The 24446-nt window shown below is 53.2% G+C and overlaps 2 protein-coding genes across 6 annotated transcripts; one reads left to right on the top strand and one right to left on the bottom strand.

The window, feature by feature from the left end:
* Positions 1-1252: 1252 nt before the first annotated feature.
* UNC5CL (unc-5 family C-terminal like) lies at positions 1253-12897 on the bottom strand. 5 transcript variants are annotated; one of them, XM_046639053.1, is made up of 10 exons: positions 12815-12882; positions 12611-12668; positions 8547-8991; positions 7742-8042; positions 6821-7083; positions 6044-6145; positions 5712-5779; positions 4761-4861; positions 4493-4606; positions 1253-3025 (listed from the first exon to the last, which is right to left on the bottom strand). In XM_046639053.1, exons 3-10 carry the CDS (start codon positions 8929-8931, stop codon positions 2803-2805), a joined length of 1557 nt encoding a protein of 518 aa, XP_046495009.1. In that variant the 5' UTR covers positions 8932-8991; positions 12611-12668; positions 12815-12882; the 3' UTR covers positions 1253-2802. The 5 variants fall into 5 exon arrangements, with proteins under 5 accessions (XP_046495009.1, XP_046495008.1, XP_046495010.1 ...); XM_046639052.1 differs by having other exon boundaries at positions 12611-12897; XM_046639054.1 differs by lacking the exon at positions 12815-12882 and having other exon boundaries at positions 12616-12664.
* Positions 12898-15894: 2997 nt separating this feature from the next.
* TSPO2 (translocator protein 2) lies at positions 15895-17110 on the top strand. Its single transcript, XM_046639844.1, has 3 exons — positions 15895-16162; positions 16527-16668; positions 16910-17110. The coding sequence occupies exons 1-3, from the start codon at positions 15951-15953 to the stop codon at positions 17108-17110; spliced, it is 555 nt and encodes a 184-aa protein (XP_046495800.1). The 5' UTR covers positions 15895-15950.
* Positions 17111-24446: the final 7336 nt, after the last annotated feature.

Here is a 24446-nt window from a genome sequence, read left to right as displayed (position 1 = left end):
AATTAAACATGTGGCTTTCATTGTAGTTCTGTTGGGCAGCATGAATGCGGACATGGGCATGAATGTCACTCAGCAGGCAGAGGGGGTGCTGAGGACACAGGTTACCTCTCACCCTACAGACCTAGCCCCGAACTTTGCTGCTCATTTTCCGCCCACCTCCAAAGCCGACAGGAGGACGTTCAGGCATTGGCCTCTACAACATGCATGAGAGCAGAAGTCACAAATCTGGTGTTTTTAGGGATCAGGCAGGTAACCCACCAGGGAGAGGGCTGGAGGTAAGGCCACAAGCAGTGACCAATTGCTCTATTTAGAGGCAATACATAGAGAAAAATCCCCAAGTGGACGCCCCCTCGGGCACCAGTGTGCCATTTCCGCACAAGCCCATGGAATCAAAAGAAGGTCCTTGGAGAGCCTCAAACATGGCGACTTCATTCCACGGGTGACGAGACTGAAGCCAGAGAGGTTGAGAGCTGGGCTAAGTAGCACCAGAGCCAGGGCTGAGCGCTGAGTCTCCTAGCACCCCTGGGAACACGCTATCTGTAAGCTTCAGGGGCTGGCAAGTACAAGCCAACTGGGTTTGCTTCGAGAAAGGACGGAGCCACCCTACAGGGATCAGGCAGCCTGCCACCACCCCGAGATGTCCCAGCTGCCCTTTGCCGGCACTGAAGAACCAGGGTAGAGGCTGGAAAGGATTCTATCCAGAAACAGAGACCCCCATGGCTTCTATTCACAACTCCAGAAGACTTGAAACTCTTACGATGATTTGTTCCAGGGTAGGGAGGAACACAAAATAAAGATGCATTTGGCTGGAGTGGAGAGCAAGGAAGAGACCGTGGGAGAAAAAGGGAAAACTGTACTGGACTCCAGGAGAGAAAGAGGTTCTGAGTCAAGGGAAGGGAGAGAAGGCCACAGCACCAACCTGGAGTGGCGGCAGCCCCTGGTAGGGTGGGAGGACTAATGAGAAGGGTGGGAGAGGATGGATGAGGCTGGGATGGAAGAGGGAGGAGGTGGAGGGCTCCCACCCCCACCTGCGCCGAAGGCTTGCTCCTAACAGAAAGGGGAGTGAAGCAGCTCTCTGATTTACCACGCTGGGCTCGAACAGTTCTCATACTGGAAGCACAATCTACAAAACACTTCCCCTCCAACCCCCCCCATAGGTAAAACTTTCCCAAAAAAACCATTTGTATCCACATCTAAATTTCTCAATCTGAGCAAAATACAGTTACTAACAAAGAAAGGCAATTTTCATAGTTTATTATACAATATTGTTCATCATAGAAAAAGCTTTAATATTTTTAATTAAATACAGAATCAAATTGTTAGGGTTGCCAGAGAGATTGTTTGCCTGCCCTTGAAAAAATTAACAGCACCTGTTTGCAAACAAAAGTGCGGCTGGAAGTGAGTCAAATCCTTTGTTCTCTTTTCAGGACCCATACTGTTGATCTCTTTTCTATACAATGTCTAACACACAGTAGGTGCTGAACAAATATTTGTTGACCGAATGGGGTGTTCTTTAATCCCTAGCCTTTATTTCCTGACCCTAAACTGGATCTTGATCCATAGGGAAAAATCCCCACCCACTCATTCTTAGGGTGGCCCAGGCTCTTTCAGTAGCCTTTGATACATCACATTGGCTTAGAGACACTTTCCTGAGGGTTTCAGAGAAAGAAAGAAACACACAAAGGCAGACACAGTAAGTAGATAGAGACAAAAAGATGCCAGGACACAGAGAAACAGAGAGACACACGGATTTAGCGATGGTGTGACTGCAGGAGATAGGGACAGCAAAACAAAGTGAGAAAGACTTAAAACTCACACAGTCTGAGATAAAGAGTGGAAAAACTTGGGCAAGAATGATAATCTTGAAGTTTCTTTTCAGCTTTGATGTTTTCTGACAGAGATTATGGCTGAGCGAGAGGAAGACAAAGCGAGGACGGGAGGACAAGGAGACAAAGGCAGGCAGAGGAGACAGCTGCACAGCCAGGTCTGACTGCCCATCTTTAGCTCTGGCCTTCAACCTTTGTCCTACTTGCACCTCACACCCACCGGGCGTGGCTCCTTCACACCTCAGCACTCCATGCCACTCCTGATTCCTCCTGTGGGTCCAGTCACCACGTCCCCCACCCCACCTGAAGACCTCCAAACCACCCTTTGCATGTCCCAATCCTTTTTCCAACATCCTCCATGAAGCTTTCTCTCTGCTCCAGCCCATGCTCAGCTCCATCCCTTCTCAACTCCTAAAGCACGGACAGTTCATACCACACCCACACCCCTAAGCACAGGTATGTGCTGTTTCCGAGTTCACTCTCAGCCCACATGAGGGCATCTTGACTCGAACAAGAGAACTGTGGGCTTGTCAAGGCTCCAAACCCTCTCTCATATATTCCAGGATTCCCCACTATACCCAGTCCAACACCAGGTATCACTAAGTGCTCAGTGAATACTTGTGAACTGACCAGTCCCCAAGGAGTGCCAACAGGGCAACCTAACAGTCCACTGGTCTATCAAGTAGCTTCTGTAGGCTGGTCATGCTGGACCATCTCCTGGGCTCCTGCGCCCCCTGCCGGCCAGGAGGGGATCTGCATGCAGGACAAAGCAGGTCGCAAGGGTGGTCCTGACCCGGGGAGGCTGGCAATCCGGCCTCAGGTGGCCCAAGGCACCATCCGAAGGTTCTGGTGAGGTCGGCGGGCACAGCCAGGAATGGCTGCTGTGTTCTTCCTGGAGGTCGGGACACACCCACCGCCTCCCCGCGCCCAGAGTGCTGCAGACAGCGCCCCACCCTGTCCCGCCCCAGTGGGGCGCTCAGAGCCTCTCATCCAGCTCCAAGCCCGGGTTCTCCCAGGCGCCCCCACGGACCTGGGCTGGGCTGCCGCTCTGCGTCCCACTCAGGTATCTCTGAACGGCAGAGGCGCAGTCCAGCCGCTCCATGACGGTCATGATGCAGTGCAGCTCCTGCAGACTGCCGTTCTGCTCCTCAAACAGCTCCAGGACGGCTGCGGCGGGGCTGGGCTGGCAGGACATGAACCTGGCCGGGGGACAGGAGAGGAGAGAGGCGGGAGACCACTCCAGCGAGATCCACCCACCCACCCAAGCTCGGGGCCTCATCCTGCTCTTGCCTGCCTTCCAGGGGGCACAGGGTCGGGGGAGGGCCTGGGACTTTGAAACCCGAGATTGCCCTGACTCAAAGGCTACTCCTCTCAGGCCTCAGTTTCCTTCTCTTACACCCAGGGCTCAGATGAGAGGACCTCTAAGGTTGCTTCCAGCTCTGATGTTCTGTCATTGCCTTCTCTACCTACCCTACTCCAACCATACTCTCCCCTCCTCCTCCCTCTCCCAGGCCACAACATCCCGCCTACCACTAAGGAAACAGCTGTTCTAAACCTGGGCTTTAACCAGACCCTCTCCTGCTCAAAAACCTTCCAGAGTCTCTACTGCCTGCTAACCAAGTCCACTCTCCTGACTCCAACTCATCCACCACTTGGCCTTGCCCTGTTTTTCTCTGACCTTTTCCCCCTGCTCCCATCCAGAACCTTCCTTCTGCATACCTATCCCTTTCCCATCTTGCCCAGACCACACCCACAACTGCCTCTGCTACTCTCCCAAACAGAAAGGCTGACCCCACTTCCCTACCACCTCCTCCCCGAGGTCCTATGTAATTCCCACATCCCAGGTGGAAGAGACCATTCTGTACCCCCAGCTCACGTCATAGCTCCCACAAGTCTTTATTATTCTTGCTTCAGCTCTTTTGTGTCTCTGTTTGTTTCCAACTTGCTGTGCAACATTGGATGTATACAATAAGGCACAAGGAACGCCTGCCTTTATTTTGTTCTTTGTATCCCTGACTACAGTGCAAGCTCCTGGGTGCTGGGACCATGTCTCATTCATCTCATACCCCAGTGCTTAGCATAGTTTTCCAGGACACGCTAGGTACTTGATAAATGTTTAATAACTGAGCGACTTTAAAATCCACCCTGTTTTCAGCTGGGTCCAGCCCTAGTCCCATTTCCTGGGTGGAGTCTTCCCTAACCATTGCGCTTACTGTCTGGTTCTAGGGTTTAGCTCGGAATTGTTCGCCTACTGACTTCTCTTGACAGAGCCCATGGCTGCATTGCCACCACTGTTGCTAACGTTTATTGAATTAACATGTGCCAGGCACTCAGCTACACGCTTTACACACATCATCTTACAGTCTGCCATTCTACCCCTCAGGGCACACCACATCAAGCATGCCATATGTACCCAATGACTCGCATGTTAACTGATTCACTTTTAAATATTTATCGAGCACCTACTATGAGCCAGGCATCAGTCTAGGTACCGGGAAAACGGTGATAAACAGAAGGAGCTGCCCTTTTATGGGAAATAGGGTGGGGAGTAGCCATTCTCTGACTTTTAAGTTGCTCCCTTGTCTGTGGTCCAGTCTCCAAGGTGTCCTGAGAACCCCCCACCCCAGTGCCCCGTCCTCTCCCATCCGCAGACCTCGCCCCCTTACCGGATTTTCATGCCGCAGAGGCCCAGGTGGGAGGCCAGTCGACGCCAGTCATTGCCCGTGATGCTGTTTGGCTCCAACAACATCCGCAGCTGCTCAAAGAGCTCTGGGGGCAGCCTGAGGCAGGGAGAAAATGGTGTTGTCGGAGGGGCAGGTCAAAGAGACCCAGTCTGGTTCCACACACACCCCAAATGCTGTACATGCCCTTTAGGCACTGGGGCACGAACCCCAAACATCCCCCAGGGAACAGCTCAAGCAACCCCCACCTCACCTATTGCATGGGGGTGGCTGGGAGATGGGGGGTGGTGCTGCCCAGGATTCCTCCTCTGATGCCTGGAATCTGAGGATTTCCGTGTACTTGGTCTCCAAGCCCTGAGCCAACAGAGGGTCAGGGAACACACTTAGGGATCAGAAGACATCCCCCGAGCAAGAAGCTGGGGAACCTACCTCCACTTCTTCAGTCCCCCAGAGCCACTTTGCCAGCAGACACCTCCAGCCCTCCCATCGCCCCTACTCTCTGTTTTCCTGACCCCAGAATCTTCAGCCTTAAGTTTGCCTGGTGAGCTCTTTGGGACCTGGGACATGATACCAAACAGGCTGCATCCTAAGACACCAGGAGAAGTCTGGGGAGAGGGGGCGTCCTGGGGCAGGGGGAGGCCATCTAAAAACAGACACTAAACTCAGCATACACGTCCCTTCCCTCCATTTCTCCTTTCCTCGGTTTCTCTTCCCCAAGCGACACCCTGAGGGGCATCTGCCTCCTCTCCTCTAAGGTGCCACCATGTTTCCTCAGAGATACTCAACCCCACTTCTTCACATCTTCCCTTGGGAGTGTGGGCTATCTAACTCCCATCCCACCTACTCAAGACCCCCTTCCTGGGCACTCTCCACACTAAAGATACACAACATCATGGCTCAGATGTGGACAGTCAGCCTAGAAAGAAAGCATTGCTCTTTGATGCCCAAGTCCCTCTGGGCTGGGAGAGGGGGTTAATAGGGTTTGGTTCTTTTACTCTTCTTCTGGATTCATCCATGGATAGGCAGGAGAGAGTCAGGGATGGAAGGTAACTTGGAGGCCAGGTGGTCTAAGCCCCTGGAAGAATTTCACCTTCACCTGCTTGATTGTGATTAGGGTCATACTTACTGGACACCAGACCCTTTGCCCAATTTGCCCAAGACTCCCCCAGGCCCTGCCTTCTTCTGCCCCTCCTCTCCAACTCACGTCCTGGAAGGTGTGCATGGTGACGATGATCTCATTGGTTAGCGCTGAGCAGTACTTGCTCTTATCGGCTACAAGGAGAAGAGAACATGGCAAGTGAGAGAGGGAAAAGCCTGGCATAAGAGAGTGGGAGAAGTGAAACGACTCTACAACAAGGCTTTGGAAAGCTGAAGAAGCTGGGCAGGGCACTCCTCCTTTCTCTCTACAAAGATCTGTTGTGGCTCCTCGCCGTTAAGAGGAGGTCTGCGTGCATGGCAGAATGAGGAGCTGCAGAGCCCCAGGGTGACGAGGAGAGGAGGAGAGGGCAGGCGGTGGACTCGGGGCTCCTGGACTACCTGTTTTTCTCCGGAAGCAGAAGGAACGGAAGGGGCACTTTCCATGCCAGATGTGGAGATGCGGAACCAGCTGGCAACTGCTGTCATCCACATTTTCCCAACCTGGGAGGGGGCAGAAAGCCAAGGGCCTCAGAGAGTAGGACCTTCTATGAGTGTTTAAAGAGGCCTCCTCTGTGGCAGGTGCCGAGCAGGGTGCTATGGGTGAGGTCGAGGAGAGAGCCAAGGCAGGAGTGTGTCTCATGTGGATGGGAGTCCCCAGAACCTGGACAGGGGACCTCACGAGTGGTCTTCCTTCTGCCACCACATACAGACCTCTCCTCCCCCCTCCACCACTCCCAGAAGCAGCCATGCTCATGTGCCCAGTCCAAAACCACACGATGGGAATCTAGGCCCCATTGGCAATTCCAGCAGCCCAGGCCACAAAGGAAAGCGGGCAGAGAAGACTAGGAGGACTCCTCAACACCAGCTCCATCCAGGAGGGACGATAAAACCCCGGCCCTTCCCTCCCTGCTCCTGGGGGTGCACTGCCACTCCTCCCCCCTGCCCCCTCGTATCACCCTGTCCTGCCGGGGAGGGGCCAGGGCAGAATGGGCCACAGGAGGAGGAAGTGGGCAGAGCCTGGGGGCTCCCGGAGGCAGCAGCAGAAGCCAGAGGGTCCCCCTGAAGCTGCTGCCTGCCCAGGAGTCTCAGAAGGAAACTTGAGATTCCCAGATTTCCACCCCCGGGACGGCCCAGACCCCTACTCCGGCGGGGCTCCCCACTGCCCCGCCCCCTCACCCTTGGAGATGTAGCTGAGCTTCAGGTACTGGTCCCCTCGGGCCCCCGTGAAGTCGAAGAGCTGGCAGGGCCCGCGCAGGCACCCGCCGTGGGGCTGCTCGTTGGTGATGGCCCAGCGCAGGGCGCAGGGCGTGTTGTTGAGAAAGTAGACGCGCACCTGCAGGTGCGACTGGCCCGGCTCCAGCGGCGAGCAGAACACGGCCAGCTGCAGCCATTTGCGGGCTTCCCGACCCATACGCGCCTCCGCCACGCAGGTGAAGAGGCTGCGGAGGGAGACGGTGGCACGAGCTAGCACGGGGAGGCTGGGACCCAGCTCATCTGCCACCCAGCTCCCGCCACCGCAGGGACCGCTGGGGGCCCTCCAAGGAGCCGAGGAGAGCAGTGCAGGGCGTGTATAGGGAGGAACTGAGGGGGAGGGGTGGAATGGTAGGTGGACAAAAAGTGAGTCACGTCACAGTGACCATCACCAAGTAGGGAGAAGAGCTAGCAAGTGTCCTCAGGCATGAGAGAGCGCGAAGGTGAGCTCAGGGCCATCATGCTTGGGAGGGGTCCCACACACTGCTCTGGTCAGTGGGTGGCCAGGAGACTGAGAGGCAGAAGGGCCTAAGATCCTAGAAAGACAGAGCTAAGGACAGACATGAGATGGGATGCCGTCTCGGAGAACTGGAGGGGACAACCTGCTCTAGATAGTTTGGAGACAGTCCTGAACAGAGATCACGGCAGGATACACTGTCCTGGACAGGGTTGGAGTGAGACAAGCTGCCACAGACACTAGGACACGAGGACCAGGAAAGGACACAGAAGGATAAGGGATTTGCAGGCCATCTGGGACTGATAAAGGGGCAGTTCCATACAGAGAGATGAGGATGAGGCAGACAGAGAGAAGAGGCGGGAAGGACAGGCAGACGGGCTCGTGCCTACCTGAAGTGGGAGATGTGGATGCGACACTCATCCTGGGAGGTGTATGCCCCCGGCTGCCCCAGGGGCCTCCAGTCCTTGGCATCGAGCAGGGCTGTGTCACTGCTGTAGGCGCGGGCATGGCTGCGCTGCTGGGCACAGTGTTTGAAGGTGAGGATGCAGGGCTTCAGAAATGAGGCCCCATGAGGGCCACATGCCACCACAGGGCTCACCAGCCCCTGGGCTCTGGACAATGACGGGGCATCCGACAGGTCCCACACCAGGATCAGTGACACCTGCTCCTGGCGGCCCACAGCCACAGCACCTGGGGAGAAGGAGCACCAAGATGGGCCTGGCGGGCCGGCACAGCCCTGCCGCAAGAGAGGCCAGGCCAGAGTGGGAGGGGTGGTGGGGCAGGAGCCAAGGAGAGAGGGGGCCTAGCAGGGCACACGGTGGGCAGAGTGGAAGGAGAGCAAGACGACTGCGAGCTGATTTGTGGTGTCACCCCCCCTTCCCTCCAGGGCTTCTGCTGGCCCATGCAGGGCCTGTGTGGATTTGCAAAAAGTGCTCTTCCTCCAGAAACTTTCCTTTCCTTTATTGTCATAACATACTGTTCATTAGAACAAGGCACTTTACTTCCACCTGCCAGGAAGTTGTCATAAAAATAAGCAATATATCCATCTTCGGAGTCAATAAAGTCATCCTAAAAATATAAACAATTTTCAAAAGAATGAAGATGTCTATGCATGATGCTCCCTGAAATGTGGTGCCCTTGTACAATGCACAACCTGAACAATTGTATGTGGAGAAGGGAGCTGGGCACTGTTACCTGGTGGGATGAACAGGGAGATGCCCATGTCCTGGAGAATCAGGCAGTCTCCGTGGTAATCCACCTCTTTAGCCGAAAACACCAACAGCTTGTGCATCACCTGACGGATGACGGTCTGGCCTTCTGTGGGCCTCTGCAGTTCCTGGTAGAAGGCATCTTTCTCTGAGGATGTGGCTGGTGGGCACTGCCCTGGGGACTCATGTTCTGGTAGGGGATCAGCATGGGACACTGGCCCCTCTTGGCTATCCGGCTTCCAGCAGGTCTGCAGCAGCCAGCGAGGACAGTGCCATCGAAGGCACTGGACCAGGAGGAGGACACTCGCCACCGGGACCCCCACCAGCAGTAGGAATTGGGCAGGTTGGAAGGAAGTCTCATGGGAGCACATCTGCCTGGTCAGTGGATGATGCCAGCTCCTCCGTGCCGCGTGCCAGCCAAGGCCGAGGGCCTGGGGGAAAAGAGGGTCAGTGCCAAGCGAAGCCTTTCAATGTCATGCAGGCCAAGTCTTGGCTTCCAAGCGGCTGCAATGACGGAGTGAATTGTCTTCATTCCAGCGCACCCCACGCTCCCCAGTCAGATCAATTCCTCTAACAGAACTTCCCCCCACCCCTCACTCAAGAACCTGCCATGGTTCCCCATGACCTAGCACATCAAATTAAACTCCCTTGAGGCAGAAAGAGCTTGGGTTTGGAGTTAGAGGATGTGAGTTCAAATGCTACCTTGGTCACTGTGGTTGAGTGAGCTTGTCATATTGCTTAATATGCCTCAGTTTCCTCATCTGTCAAAATACCTACATGTGCTGATATAGAAAATTCTTTAAGTGGAAAAGCAAGTCACAGAGAGCTAGACATCTTCTGATCCCATTAATGTAAATAACAAAACTATATACAAGTATAGATATATATATATATGAGTGTATATATGTAAATATAGAGAAAGTCTGGAGCAGTGCTATGCGATAGAAATACAATGTGAGCCACATATGTAATTTTAAATTTCCTAGTGGCCACATTAAAAAAGTAAAAAGAAACAGGAGAAATCAATTTTAATAATATAATTTATTTAACTTATATTCACAATATCATTTTGACAGATAATTGACATACTATTAATGAGATATTCTACATTTTTTTCCACACTAAGTCTTTGAAATCCGTGTATATTTTACACTCACGGCACCTTGCTATTGGGACTTGCTCTATTTCGAGTGCTCAGGAGCCACAAGCGCTAGTGATCCCTGTCTTGGACAGTGCAGGTCTGGAAAGATATACCCCAAATTATTCCCATTGGTCATTACTCAAAGGAGAAATTGAGAGGAGGGAGGGATGAATAAGGACTTTCCATTTTCTTAAACCCTTTTTGCTGCATTCTTTGGATTTTTCTCACTGAGTACGTATTTCACGTTAATTTTGCAATCCTTTTTAGAAGCGATTAAAAGCAAAAAAAAAAAAAAATTACCTCAGAGTGACTGAGGATGGCATGAGATCATGTGAAAAGCATTTGTAGATGATGAAACACTGTCCAAATATGTTTGTTTATTTATGCCCCTCCTTTTGCCAAAAAGGTCAGAAGGTAGCCCACTGAGATATGTGAAATACAACAGTAACAAAAGTTAAAAGTGGAAGTGAGTGAGAAAGAAAAACAAAGGTGGGGGCCTCCAGGGAGGCTGGAGTGAGCAGGGCGAAAGCACACGCTGGCTGCCTGCTCACCTGTTCACAGCCGGAGCCTCAGCTCAGGGCTGGGCCTCCTAGGGGCCTCCCTGAGCAGGTGCCAGCTCTTCCTAAGGCCCTCCAGAATCCACTGCCTCCCCTCCTGCTTTCTCTCTTCCTCCCTTAATTGCCAACACCCCACACTCTCCTCACCCCTCATTAATTCTAGCCTCTGGCTTTTGCTCCTGCTGTCCTCTGGTTCACCCTTCACCTGCTCTCCCCACCTGCCTCATCTCACCACCTGGACCCCCTCCCGCTCCATAGCACCTCCCGCTGGCTCACCAGCGCCTGACCGTCTCGCCCGTTGGAAATCTCTGACGCCCTTCCCACCATCCTGAGTAACTCTTAACCATGTGCTATCCTCCATGGTTTTCCCACTCAGATGAACACTTCCTGAGCACGAGCTGCGTACCAGGTACTGTGGGAAGTTCAGTCCTGCCAAAGATGACGTCTTATTCAGCTCTCAAGGAGCTTCTGGGGGAATGGGATGCATTCACTCCACAGCTGAGTTCTGGGAGGCACGACATCCTCCTTTAAGGTCCTTTGGGCTCCCCATGGTTGATTCATTAGGGTCTGCACTAGAAAAGCTTCTGGCATCCATTTCTCCTACCCCCTTCTCTCAAACCACCCAGCTGGAGCTGAGGCCTCGCCCAGCTCTTCCCTGCCCCCTTCCTTTTCCCGGGGCCCACGAAACCTAAGCCCCGCTCCTAGCTCCTCCCAGACAGAGCAGGAACTCCTCTGTATCTTCAGGATTGAGGGCTGGGGCAGGATGTGTTTCCTCCGCATCCTCATTGAAAATGTAGACAGGAGGGGAAAGTGTGGCATTGTTCCTTTGCCCTAAAATCCAGCCGCAGCCCGTGCAGCAGCTGCTTCAGCCAGGCCTCTTGCGGGGCACGCGAGTGAGGCAGGGGAACTGGCGATGCCCCAAATCTGGTGGAGTCGGGGTTGGAGCAGCAAGCTTCCCTTTGCGTCCCATCCATTCCTTTAGGTTCTTCCACATTAAAGATAATTGGAATTATAACTGTAATAATAATAACTAACATTTATGGAGCTTCTCTGTGCCCCTGACTCAAAGCATGCTATGTGGCCTGTCTCCCTTGAGCCTCACAACAGCCTTATGAGCGGGGTGTTATTTTTATCTACATTTCACAGATGAGGAAGGCAAGTTTTCTGCCCACACTGAGGACAGATGGGAGATTATTAAACTACTTCCCCTCTGAAGGCAGAAGGGAAGGATGAGCAGGGGTGATAAGGACTTCCAGAAACACTCCCTTTCTCTCCCTGCCCCTTCTTTTTCCCTAAGTCTCTTCCTTTCCACCCCAGATGAAATGAAGTTGGAAGAGAAAGAAAGAAAAATAAAGTAAAAATAAATAGAAGGAACTAAAGGCATGTCGTTGGTTCCACGGTGAGTGACGCCCCCACCTTCTGCCCACCATGGCACCAGCAGTAGGGGATGGACCAGCTACTGTGAGAGGGGACCTACTCTGTTTCTACAGCAACAACCTTCCCAGGGCCTCCAAAGACCAGGGTCCAAATCCCCTCCACCCCATTAGGCGGTGCAGCAGAGTCCCCTTGCCCAGCCCCCCAACCTGGAGCAGTTGGTATGTCTGCTCCCCAAAGTCCCCTGGGCGTCTTACGAGGATCCCTTTCATTACCTGGCCTGGAGCAGGTTAACTCCTCCCCCTGCTCAGCCCCCCGTTTTCCCAGGCTGACAGCTCTCCAGGCTGTCACTCCCTCCCCCCCTGGCCCCAGGAGCAGGGAGGGTCCCGAAGCCACAGCACAGCAACCACCTCAATGTGAACTGGAGCTTCCCAACCCCAAGCCTGACTCCTTATTACCCATGCCTCCAGTCTGTCTTGCCCTAGACCCCAGATCATCTGGGGAGCACTTCCCCAAGATGAGGGTCCTCTGGAATGCTGCCATTACCTGTCCCTAGGAAGTTGCCTCCGCCGACAGATCCAGGCTCTTGCTGCAAGGCTCTGCTCATATCCTTAGAGGAAACTCTCAACCTTTCTCCCATGTCACTGGTTCTCACCATGTCTACTGAACCCCTGATACATCTCCAGTTATTAAGAGACATAAAAAGTACCAGACTGGATAAATTCAATCCCAAGTCATGGGCAGCATTCATCAGCATAGTATACATTTCCACAGTGCAGAGACTCGTCTCCCTGGTCCTCACACCCACTGGACAACGGCCCTCCCCCAAGCCCCTTTTTCCCCTCCTCCTCCAGCAGAGGGTCTCCACACTCTGGCAAGCCCTGCTGAGCTGACCTGCCTCCTCCTTGAGCCCCAGGTGACCCCTGCAATAATTGCAATAATGCCCACCCTACCCCAGCTGCCCCAGGGGGTGCTCACCTTACCGTGGAGGTGTTCCTAGAGGCTGCTGGCTTGTCCAGGAACAGTAGTTCCTTCCCTGAGGAACGGAGAGGTCAGCCAGACCTCGTCGCCAGGCCAGCAGACAAGAGGAGGTGGGCGGAGCATCCGGACAGGAGTGGCCTGGTGCTTCCCGGCAGAGTCCTGCCTCCCAACCGCCCTAAAGAGGGGTGAGGGAGTCTGTACCTGTCTGTTGACAAAGTCCAGCCAAGGTGGGGGAGTAGCTGAAGATTCCAGAAGTCAGTGGACTTGCCAGTCTAGGTCTGGAAGGGAGGGGTCAGAGAGGGAGACAACCTGAATGCAGGTGCAGCCCCAGGTACAGGTGAAGCCCCTCCCTACAGTGCCCTCTGCTGGTGAGTGGCCGTCCCCAGCCAGAGGCTATTGAAATGGCAGAAGGGAAGAGGAGGGAGCCCTAAGGAGAGCTTCTCAAACTATAATGTGCACACGAACCACCTGATGGATCTTGTTAAAATGTGGGTTCTAGTCCCGTCAGTCTGGGGAGGGGCCTGACATTCTGCATCTCGAAGAAGCTCCCAGGTGATGCCAATGTGGCCGGTCCAGGGAGCTTAGAGGATCTCTCGCTCCACCCCTTCCTGCACAGAGATGACAGAGGAGGCGCTGAGAGGGTTAACGACTCTCAAGTTGAGGCAACATGGGGCATGGCGTGTACACACATCTGCTCCCTACTCAGTGCTCTTTCCACTGCCCACACTCAGAGGTGGCAGGGACACTGCCACCTGGGGGAGAGCTGAACTTCAGGCCCTTTGCCAGCCCAAGTTCTTCCTTAGAAACTCTGCCTAGGAAAGATGCTGCCACCAGAAGAAAAGCTTCCTGTGAAGAGGGATTTTTTTTTCCCAGCTGTTTGCTGCTGTATCCGCAGCTCCTTGCACAGCGTGATCCATAGTCAGTGTTCAGTACAGACTTGTTGAATGAATGAGCAGACCAGTTGAGAGAAAAGAGGATGCATTTTGGGTCCAGACTGCCAACACCAAACCCTGGTGACCCACCCCTTGGCTATGGAATCTTAGGCGAGTTCCTCACCCCTCTGTGCCTCCCTGCCCTTGTCTGTCAAAGGCAGATAATAATATCTACCTGTGAGGGGTAATCACTGTTATTATTGAACTAATAAATGTAAGGCGCTCACCACAACATGGGTGCTCCTAAGTGGTAACTATTATCACGTGATCTGGCCTCCTGCAGCTGAGGAACCACAGTGAACTCGCTCAGCGCCCCACGGCCCCAGTTACCATCGCCCATAGAAAATCAGTAACTGCCACTGCTTTCGTCCCAGTTAATGATTCTCTAGCCTTTTGTCCCTGACTGCAACCCCCTCCCAGAGCTCTGCTGCCTCCCCCGGGGTGGAAGCGAGAGGATGGGATAAACACCTGCCAGGGGCAGCCAGGTTGCCACAGTGGAGAGATGTGCAAAGGAATGGCAGAGAGCAGCCAACCTGAGAAGACCTCGTGCCCAGAGGATGAGCAAGGAAGAGGTGCTCAGAACTTGGAGAGGGAACGTGGGGGGAGGTGTCCGTCTTTGCTGGAGAAAGCTCTGAGTCACACAGGAGGCTGCCCTCTCCTCTGAGTCATAAAGTTCTAGGGGTTTGTGAAAGCTTCGTCAAGCTCAAGTTCCAAGCCAGGAAGGGCCATGCCAACTAGCAGGCTATGAGCAGGGGCTGTGTGCACGTATCATGAACTCATTTCCAAAGCTGGTCCTTGCCTCACTTGGGGACAATCCCAGCTGCAGGAAAGTTCTGGGGAAATCTGAAGCTCCCCAACACCCCTGTGGATACAAATCTGGTTCACGGGATGCAGAGACTACAGGCATCAGTAGCCGTGCAGCCTGGGGCTAAGCTGTCTCAGGAGACCCAGGTCTCACAGTGCCAAAATGTCAGCTGTTCCATCAGGGGCCCAAGGTCTAGCAGACCAGGGGACCCCTGCTGAGAGGGACCCCTCAGAGCCATGCAAGTAACGACCTGGACTCCCCAGCCAATGTCACCACCCTTGTCATTGGAGAAAGGCTGGGAGCTCCACCCTTCCCACTGTCCCCCACCCTCCTCTGCCTTCCACACTTTGTATATCATCGGGGACCCAGTCCGGGAGGTGTGCTGCCTGAGGTAAGGGGACACAGGCCTGGGAATAAGGGGGCAGTGGGAGTTGTGGAGTACAGGAGAAAAGAGGATGGGGTGAGGAGGGGGACCTCCCACACTGGACAGAAAAGTAGAAAACACAGAGAGGGAGACAGGAAGGCAGAAGATGGACAAATGGGTAGGAAGGAGCAGAAGAACATGAATGGAAAGATGCACAGGCAGGCAGGCTGGTCAGCCCTGTGCCTGGAACCTCCAGGACGTGGTCAGGGGCCCTGGACAGGAAAGGATGGAGTGGGCAGTCACTCCAGGACACTGAGAATAACCACACTTTTTTTTTTTACTTCCAATCCTGTCACTCATGGGGAGGAGGCTGAAATATCACGTGCAAATGAGAAGAGTGACATTGGGTGGGGATCTCAGTTAGAGGAGGGTCTGTGCATCATCCCACAAATGAATGACACACAAAGCAACACGTAAATGAGCATGGCAACTTTTTAATCAAAAACCAGGCAGTTGTTTCCTTGAGAAGTGAGGCCACAAGAAATCTAGGTGCTTGTGTTTGAGGCCCTGACCCTCTGGAAGTGGAGAGATGGAGGGGGAAGCTCCCCCAGCCCCTGTGATAAACAAGAGCTAAGTTTTCAGAGAAAGGAACCCACAGTGTCACTCGGCTGGGTTTGAAGTGGGACAGGAGCTGGGGCTGGGAGGGCCCATGGAGTCTGCCAGTCTGGTGTAGTGAGATAAGCCCGGGGCAGATGGGTTGGCCCATCCTTGACTAGAGAAGACCCCCAGGGATCTCTGGCTCCTGCCTTCTGAACATGGTCCTTCTAGGTTGGTTGTGTCAGCTTGGTTGAGTTCAGTCTAAGACACTGTCCCCGCCGAGGGCCTCCTCTGGGTCTGGCCAAGTGCCGCCTACTGTGGGAAACAGAGAAGACCGGTCACATCTGGACCTGAACTCCAGGAGTAAGATACTTGTTGGGGGAGGGGAGCCCTTCGCTCCAAAGTAGTTATCAATAGCGGACAGTCTCCTCCAAGTGCCAAATGAGTGGTGTGGAGGAAATAAGTGCACAGAAGCCAGAAAAAGGGGCAAGGTGGTGTGGGCTCAGAGGAGCAGGAAGGAGCTGGCCCAAGGAGGGGGATGGCCTCTGTGACTAGACCTCTGAGGGGCGCAGGCCAGGGAATAGTGTTGGGAGGAGGTGAGGACAGACGGTGACACACAGGGGAAGCCTCACCATTAGCATGTTCTCTGCCTCCCCAGATTCTGCCCCCTGGAGGAGGATGAGGCCTCAAGGGGCCATCCTTGTGGCCCTTCCCCAGGTGGGGCTCATTGTGGTCTGGCTGCTCGCCCATCATCAGATGTCTGGTTGGTGTGACAGCCCGAGGAAGCTCTCCTGGTGCCCGTCCTACAAAGTCTTGTTGCTTGTGTGGACAACTGTCTACTCCGTCAAGGGGTGAGCACCCGTTTCTCACGCCTGCCTGGGGTGCGAACAGTCCCCCTGAAGTACTGTGGCACACTGGACTCAAAAGGAACGGCACCCCATCTTGCCTCTTAGGGAGGATCCCCTCTGCGCCTGCCTTGGATGCCAGATAGCCCTCCTCTTCCACCCTCCCCAAGTCTCCTCGCCCCCCACCTCACCGTGCCGAACTCCTCCTGCCACCTCCCTGCTGACCTTCGAATGATGCCTAGACCCACTTGCCCCCATTTCGGCTCACAAGGGTTCCCTCTTAGTAACAAGAGTCCTTATGCCAGAGGGCTTCCTCCACTTGCTATGGAACGCCCTCTCTCTGAGTGTTTCTGCCACCATGTCTCTTCAGGTATGCCTCCTACCTGGTGTGGAAGGACCTGGGAGGGGGCTTCAGGCAGCCCCTGGCTCTGCCTCTCGGCCTCTATGCTGCGCAGCTCACCCTCAGCTGGACCGTCCTGACTCTCTTTTTTGTAGCCCACACCCCTGGTCTGGTAAGGCGCACAGGGCTCGGCAGTGGGAGTAGCAGAGGGAAGGTGAGACCAGCAGGCCCCCAGAAGCAGATAACACAGCAGGTCAACCAGGCGCAGGCAGGGAGCGGGTGGGCAGATGTCTCTGAGCCCCTGTGGAATGCACAGAGCCCCGGGAACTTGGCTCGCTGGGTCCCAAGCGCTGCAGAAAGGTCCAGCGCTGGTTCTCAGGGCAGCATGCCTGAACGCCCCGCGCTCTGCCCAGGCCCTCCTGCTCCTGCTGCTGCTCTACGGGCTGGTGGTGAGCACAGCACTGATCTGGCACCCCGTCAACAAGCTGGCCGCCCTGCTCCTGCTGCCCTACCTGGCCTGGCTCACCGTGACCGCGTCCATTGCCTACCGCCTGTGGAGGGAAAGCCTTTGTCCAGAGCACCAGCCTCAGCCCACGGGGGAGAAGAGCCACTGAGAGGCGGGAGGCTGGCCTCCCCTGTGGTAGGGATGGACGAGCCTCCAGGCCGGCTGTAGGGCTGGGGCAGGGAGAGCGGAGGAGGGGCAGGCGGCCAGGAACTGATGAGTCCTTGTAGGTGGCACATCTCAATGTGGCCACTGTCCTGGGAGCCCTGCTGCCAGTTTTCATTAGGTTTCAGAGAAATGGGAAAGAGGGAGGAAACTTATTTTACACTTAATATAAATTATTAAATCCTGTATCAGTAAATATTTAGTAATATCAATTAGCAAAATCCTGTTACTGACTTAAAGGGTGTGATGTGGAGTGTATGTGGATGATGTGATGTGCAGGGTTGCAGAGCAGGGAGAGAAGTGTCTGTCCGTGTATGCGCGTGTGCACTCATGGATGAATGTGTGAACGCATGTGCGGGGAGGGTGGGCACAGCATCTCCACTCCACTCACATACTCTCCCTAAACTGGCCAAAAAATTTAAGACTTACATTTTTAATTACCTGAAAAACAAAATATGTTGAAAAGTTACATAAAAGCCAAACAGAAAAGAAGATAAAAAAAAGAAAAGAAGATAAAGATAAAGTAAAAAAATCTTATAATGTCAAGTTTATATATTATGTATTATACCTGTTATATTAATTTATATATAATATATAGTATGGTTATATGATGCATTATATTATACATTACATATGTCATACGAAGACCTTATGAGATTATCTCTAAGTAAGATAATAGATCATTTTTTATTTTTGTTTCCATATCCTCATACTTTCAGTTTTTTACATCAATTAATTACTATTATAATAAAAAAAAAACTTGGAAAAAAAGAGATGTCAGCCTCGGGGTGGTGAGGAGTGAATTCAGTAGGAGCTGCGTGTCCAGGCTTCTCTCTTGCTTCTCTCCTTCTAAACCTTCTCATGGCTGTTTTGTTTTCATCTCTTCCCTCCTCTTATTTCAAAGCCATGATGGTAGCAAGGAGTGACTGTCCCTGGGGCTGCCTCTCCAAATCCTGGACAAAGCCTGCTGGAAGACCCGGACGCCTTGCGGTAGGGGGTCTCCCCCTACTGCATGATGGGATCACAGAGGGAGCTTTTAAAACTGTTGACCAGCCTCTCTAAGGACGGGCCTGGGCATCAGTGTTTTTAAAACTCCTCAGGGCCTCCTCATGGGCAGCCCCCTGAGAACCACTGCTGAGTGTGTACCAGAGCCATTTGGGAGCTCATTAAAAATGCATATTCCTCAACCCCGCCCAAGACCTATGAATCAGAAGCTTTGGGGTGGGCTCCAGGCGTCTTTAGATTTAACAAGCCGCCAGCACTTTTGTCAGCTGCTCACTAAAATCTGAGCGCTCTAGGCACGGATGGTCTCTCAGGGTCCTTTTCGCTTTGATGACCTATGGTGCTGTAAGCTGAGTTCTGGGGCTGGAACTAACTATGCCCTCTCAGGTGGGAGTAAGGACCACACGGTGGCGGGGGCGAGAAGCAGCTGCAGGACACTACAAAGGAGACTGGCTCTTTCTGGAGCTCATCAAGCGGGAGCAAGCAGGTGGGTCTGCATCCTCCCCTCGTCCTAAGGGCGCGCTCTGCCCAGCCAGGCAGGCAGGCACCTGCGCTCCTGGAGGGCACACACAGTGTCCCACCCACCTGTGTATCCCCACCCACTGCACACAGCAGGGCACAGTAGATGTTCACACATCTTTGCCGATTGATTGACTGAATAAATGAACACATTGTCCCATTGAAAGAAAATGATGACCAGCATCCCACCAACACCTGCACCCTGCTCTGGACCAACTGAAAAAACCTCTCTTCAGGAGAAGGAAGGGCATTAGTAGTTTTTGAAACTTCTCAGGTGGTTCTAATGTGCAGCCAGATTGAGAACAGCAGCCGTAGGGCAGTGCTTCCCAAAGTGTGGCCCGTGACCTCCTGGGGCACTTGTCGAAGGCCTGGACTCCAGGCCTGCTCCAGGCCCACGGGATCAGCTCATCTAGGGGCATGAGAGCCATGGGGTGCAGTGGCTTGCAGTTCTGGCCCTGGAGACAGACCAACCTGGGCATGGATACTTTCGTTTACTAATTGCTAACTGGGTGCAACTTACGTCACTGTCTGTGCTTCATTTTCCTCATCTGTAAAATGGGGACCTCATGGAATTGTTGGGAGGAATAAATGAGTAAAAAGGAGTCTGGCACAGAAGAAGTGCTTAAGAAATGTTAGCTGTTGTAGGAGGGGAGCCCTGGAGCAGCCTGTTCAAGAAGCAGGCAGGGTCCGAGTCACACTACAGTCAGAGCCCCGCCCTGCTCCAAGACCCCACAGTTCTTCCCAAACTCCCGAAGAGCCAGGAGAGCGGGGGCCTCCCTCCAGGTCTGTGGGCTAGCCTGACCAGCGCCACACGCACACAATGACTGGCTCTTTATCTTATATATTCATGTGGATTTTGTCTTCACCTCAATCAAATTATTGAAGGCTGCTTTTGGTTGAATGTATAACACCATTTATACATGTAACTGTTTTAAACGTATAAACATAACCCATAAATACTGACTAAGGATGGGCTTGGCAGCACACTGCACGGGTTCTTATCCCGGCTGCACTATCGCTGTGTGACCTTGGGCAAGTGAACACTCCAGAAGTATCTGTCATTATCATCATCATCTCATAAGGGCATTATAAATACTTTCTACCAATCTTATTCACCTTGCCAACTAATTCTAGAAGTTAAACTGACCCTCCAAGATGCACCGTGCCTGTCGTGTGACTTTGACCTCCCCAGGTGAACTGATGCCACGACCCAGGGGTCCAGATGCCTCTAGTTTTGGGTACTTGGCCCTAGAAGGAAGCTTGATTTGGGCAGTGCCCCAAGCCCTGGAATAGCATGACCGTCTGACATGGCCTGAGCCAAACCAAAGGGCTTCCTGGCTTTGTGCAGAAACAGCCGGAAAGGGCAGGATCCCAACCCTAAACTCTCATCCTCTGACCCCAAAATCATCCTTAAAATCCTCCTCTGCACCGGCTCCCTGGTCCCTGGACGGGAGCCTCTAATCCTGCCGTCTCCCCACCTGCCTGGGCCTCTTGGCCTTCCTCTGCCCCACCTCCTGGTCCTGAGCACACACTGCCTTCCGCTCTTGTTACCCAGGGTTGTGCCTAAATAGAGTCGGAGCTGCCTCCTGTCTTTGCCAGATATATCTCAGGATTCCACCATCCAAATCGCGGGTGTGCTTCTCTGCCCTTGGTCAGTGGTGTCTGGACACGATCTGCTCAGTGGGTCAGGGGAGAGAAAAGCTCTTCTCAGACTGTGCAGATCTCCCACCCAATGTCTGGAGAGGTGGGGAGTGGTGCCAGGTAAACAGCAACCCCAGGAGGCAGGATGTGTCGTTCTGCTGTATCCCAGTCCCTCCTCCTTCCTTTGCCAGTGTCTGCAGAATGGAGACATACAGGGGGACACGACAGGGCGGACAGATAGGGGTTTGGCCAGTGGATGAGGGCTAGTCGGCTGGCTGGGGCCGGGGAGCAGAGTGCAGGAAGTGTTTTCTCTGTGCATCTGTGGCCCCTCCTCCCTCTGGGCAGGGAGAGGTGAGGCCCCAGTGGAAGCCTACGACCCTTCTGCTTTAAGGATTTATTGCTGATCCTAATTAGTGGTGCATAAGTTACCCGTCCAAACAGAGCCTGGCTTTGATCGGAACCCCTCAGATCTGGACCTCCTTCTTTTATCCTCGGGGAGAGTCCACCAAGGGCCCTTCCCCCTCCCTAGCTTTCAAGGACCTTTCACCCACTTAGGCTCCCTCTTCCAGCGTCCAGGCCAGGAAAAGCCCTCTTTGTCACACCAGCAGCCTCAATCGTGTCTATTCAGCATCATTCGTCCTTCTAGCGTCCATATCGTCAAGGTCCCCCAGCCCAGCCAGACATTATCTGCTCCAGGGAGGACCAGAAAAGCTCCTATCCCCTCCACTGCCCCACCCAGCCCATTTCTCATTCGAAGGGCTAGAATTCTCCTCTCAAAAGTTGATTGTTAAGTTTATCACTTTCTCCCAGTAGGTTCTCTGGCCCTGCAAACACCCCTTCAAAAAGAAACGCTATTAGTCACCTAAAATCTCTGAGGTTTAGTTTCCATATCTTTCAAGTGAAGTCATGAACATTCATCTTGTTTGATTGTCATAATACAATAATGAATGTAAGGGGCCTAGCACATTCTCATTTACTGGTAACTATAATTGTTAGTTTAGCCATTAGTTTATATTACTAGTGCCTCTTGTGAGACAAGGCAATATAGCAAGTGAAAAAATCAAACCCTTGTACACATTTCAAAAAATCTGTGACTCTCTTAGGATAGCCTATGTATGTAAGTATGAACCTAGATACTCTATAGCCATTATTTAACTAAAGGTACTTTTCTTGGAATTTTTCCCTGTGCTTTGCAATATCTGTATTGTCATGCCATTACCAGAAATATCAGAAAACTCCATGAAAAAACAAAATATAATAGCGGTTAAGTGATGATAAAAATAAATTTTAGTTCATGCAGGTAAAAAACAAAAAAGAAAAAAGAAACACTATTAGTCACCTTAATGTGCCTGATTCTTATCGGATCATTTTCCTCAAAGACTCAAGTGTGCCAGCTGCGGGAGCTGGGCGGCACCAGGAGTGGCCGCTGGAACAGAGGACCGCAGCCACCAGGACTAAAGTCCGAGGTGTCGCCATTTTCCCCGGGCAGCATGCAAGTCGCCATTTTCCCCGGGGCAGCATGCAAGTCGAGCATTGCGTCCCGCACAGGAGAGGACTGAAAGCCTTGGCCTGCCCTGTGATTCTGGTGCCTTCTCCGATACCAGTCTCAGACTCTGGGAGGCCCCCAGCCCCCACCCCCCACCCAGCCAAGGCTCTGGACACCCCCGTGTTTATGTCAACAGAGCGGTTGCTGGAGGGTGCAGGCTCTCGCCCGCCAGGGGGTGTCTGGTGCCCGTGGCCTGTTGTTTGTGTACCTCGTCTCGGTAGTGACCGGGGGTGGGGACACCCAGGCTGGGTCTCTGGGGCAACGGGCTGTTGGGGTCCCAGCTGTTCCTGCACGTAAAGCGCCCACTCCATCGACGTGCTCCCGAGGTGTCTTCTTTCACAGAGCGAGAATTTAAACCTTCCCCTGGTGAGGTTTCTATTTTCCGCCAGCCCCCCGCCCGGCCTCTCCACTCCTTCCCAGGGAGGGCAGCTCGGCATCCGGCCATGCCTGACCCTGTCCCCTCCTCCTCAGCCACCTCCTACAAACCTCCGAAAGTTTTCTGAAATGACCATGGGAAATGGGACAGGGAGAGGCAGGCTGCAGTGTGTCCTGGGCCTAACCCAGCTCTGTCCAGCCACTGCCGCTTGACAGAAGGTGGCTGTGGCCTGCAGAGACAAATTGAGAGAATGCCCTTTGTGGTTTCTGTCCCCACTCACCAGATGGCTGGTGCCTCTATTCCTAAACACACACACACACCCCCTCATAGACCAGTTGCTTCCAGAGCTCCATCTCCTTGCAAGAACTTGCCCTCTAGTCCCCTTCTCTCCCCTCCTCCCTCAGAGCCTGGCCTCAGGGGTGCTGGCAGCAGTAGGGATTAGATGGTAAAGAGGTTGGAGCATGACTCTGGAAGCACACAGCTCTGCTCTCATTAGCTGTGTGACCTTGGGCAAGTCACTTAACCTCTCTAGTCTCAATTTCCTCACCAATAGAATAAGGATAATAGTACCCCCACATTCTTGTGAGCAGTAAGTTAATTTACACAAACTTGCTCGAGCAGCGTCAGGCCCCCAGTAAGGGCTGTGCTAGTGTCAACTCTCAATGAATTCCAGGCAGCATAACACATGGAGCTTGGAGGCTCACAGACCTGGGTTCAAATCCCAGCACCCCACTGACTCCTTGTGTGACCTTGAACTAAATACCTTATTTCCCATTTTCATCCTGTGCAGGAGGGGCATACTGATAGAAACTTACCCAGACGTGTTACCATGGGGAACACCTGCCCTAAAAAGAGGAGAGTGGCAGTGCAGGGGGAAGAGTCAGGCTCCCCGCACCTGATCCCTCAGATTAGCTGCTGCACTCTGGGGCCCGCCAGGGAAACTGGTCTGACTTGGAAAGGAGAGCCAGGGACCAAGCAGGAATTCAGGCCCCCAGGAGGTGCCATAAATAGCCAGAGCAGTCAGAGGGCCTCCGGGGATGGGGGGCCAGCAGGGGGAGGCTGGAAAGGAGCAGTGGAAAAGGAAGCTGTCAATCATTAGTCCAGGGGAAGGCCCAAGGCACTCTCCCAAGTGTCAAAGGAAAAACTAGACGGGGTGGAGGGAGTGAGGAGTCACCTCTTCAAAGAGGACCAGCCTGGGACCACCTCTGCACCATCTCCCAACATGACTCAGAGTCCGAAAATGTTCACTGCACTGTTCATTTCCACCCAGCGGGTCTGCAGGAGCCAGCCCTGCTTCCTCATTCTCATCCCTCTGACCAACCTGGAATAGAGAGCAATAGCTTGGCCTGTGTCACAGGTGGGAAACTGAGGCCCAGAGATGCTAAGTGATTTGGCCAAGATCATACAGTGAGTGAAGGGTTGAGATGGGGATATGAACATAGATTTTTTCCCCCTCCCAATGCAGGGTTATAGACAGCCAAAATATAAGAAGCTTCCTCAAGATGGAAGCCTTTCCTGTGGGAGAAGAGTGAATTAAAAGGATCCTCCTCCTTGCTTCTCCCCACCCCTGCAGACATTTTAGTTTTCTTCAGCTGACCCAAGCACATCACTTTAGCTGTGACCGGAAGCAGGAGAGGGACACGGTGATAGCGTGTTAGAGATGTCTTCATCAGAGCTGGCCGGGTGCAGCCCTGGAAATAAGGCCGACGTAGGCTCAGAAGACCTGGACTCAAACCCTCGCGTGAGCTTGTGCACAGCGCTTCGCCTTGCTGAGCCGCAGGCCCCTTACTTGGAAAAGGCGGCCAGTGTGAGACTGCTGTGAGGACTGACTGAGATAACGCACGCTCGAGTGCCTGAGGAATGCCCCAAAGGTCATAAAGACTGGGAGTCCCGGGGCAGGCAGCACCGCACTCATCTCTGTGTTCTTGCCTGGCACATAGGAGCCCTCGACAAACGTTGATCAAACAAAAGCATGACGTGAACTCTCTGCATTTAAATGCCGTGTGTTTGTGTGATGATGATAATAATAATACTGTCTGTTTGCTGCAGATCAGCTATCGCTGCCTTTTCTGTGTGGACACAGGCACTACTACCACCACCCTGTGTTACACCCCTGGAAAAATGCCTGAAGAAAACAATCTCTGGATAAGCATGCTCTTAGTAATACGCCCAATGGATAGGGTGACCATATAGTGTATT

Source organism: Equus quagga, chromosome 15 (genome assembly GCF_021613505.1).
Source record: "Equus quagga isolate Etosha38 chromosome 15, UCLA_HA_Equagga_1.0, whole genome shotgun sequence".
Taxonomy (NCBI): Eukaryota; Metazoa; Chordata; class Mammalia; order Perissodactyla; family Equidae; genus Equus; species Equus quagga.
The sequence above is the reverse complement of the archived record's forward strand: the minus strand, read 5'-3'. Positions and strand labels throughout refer to the sequence as shown.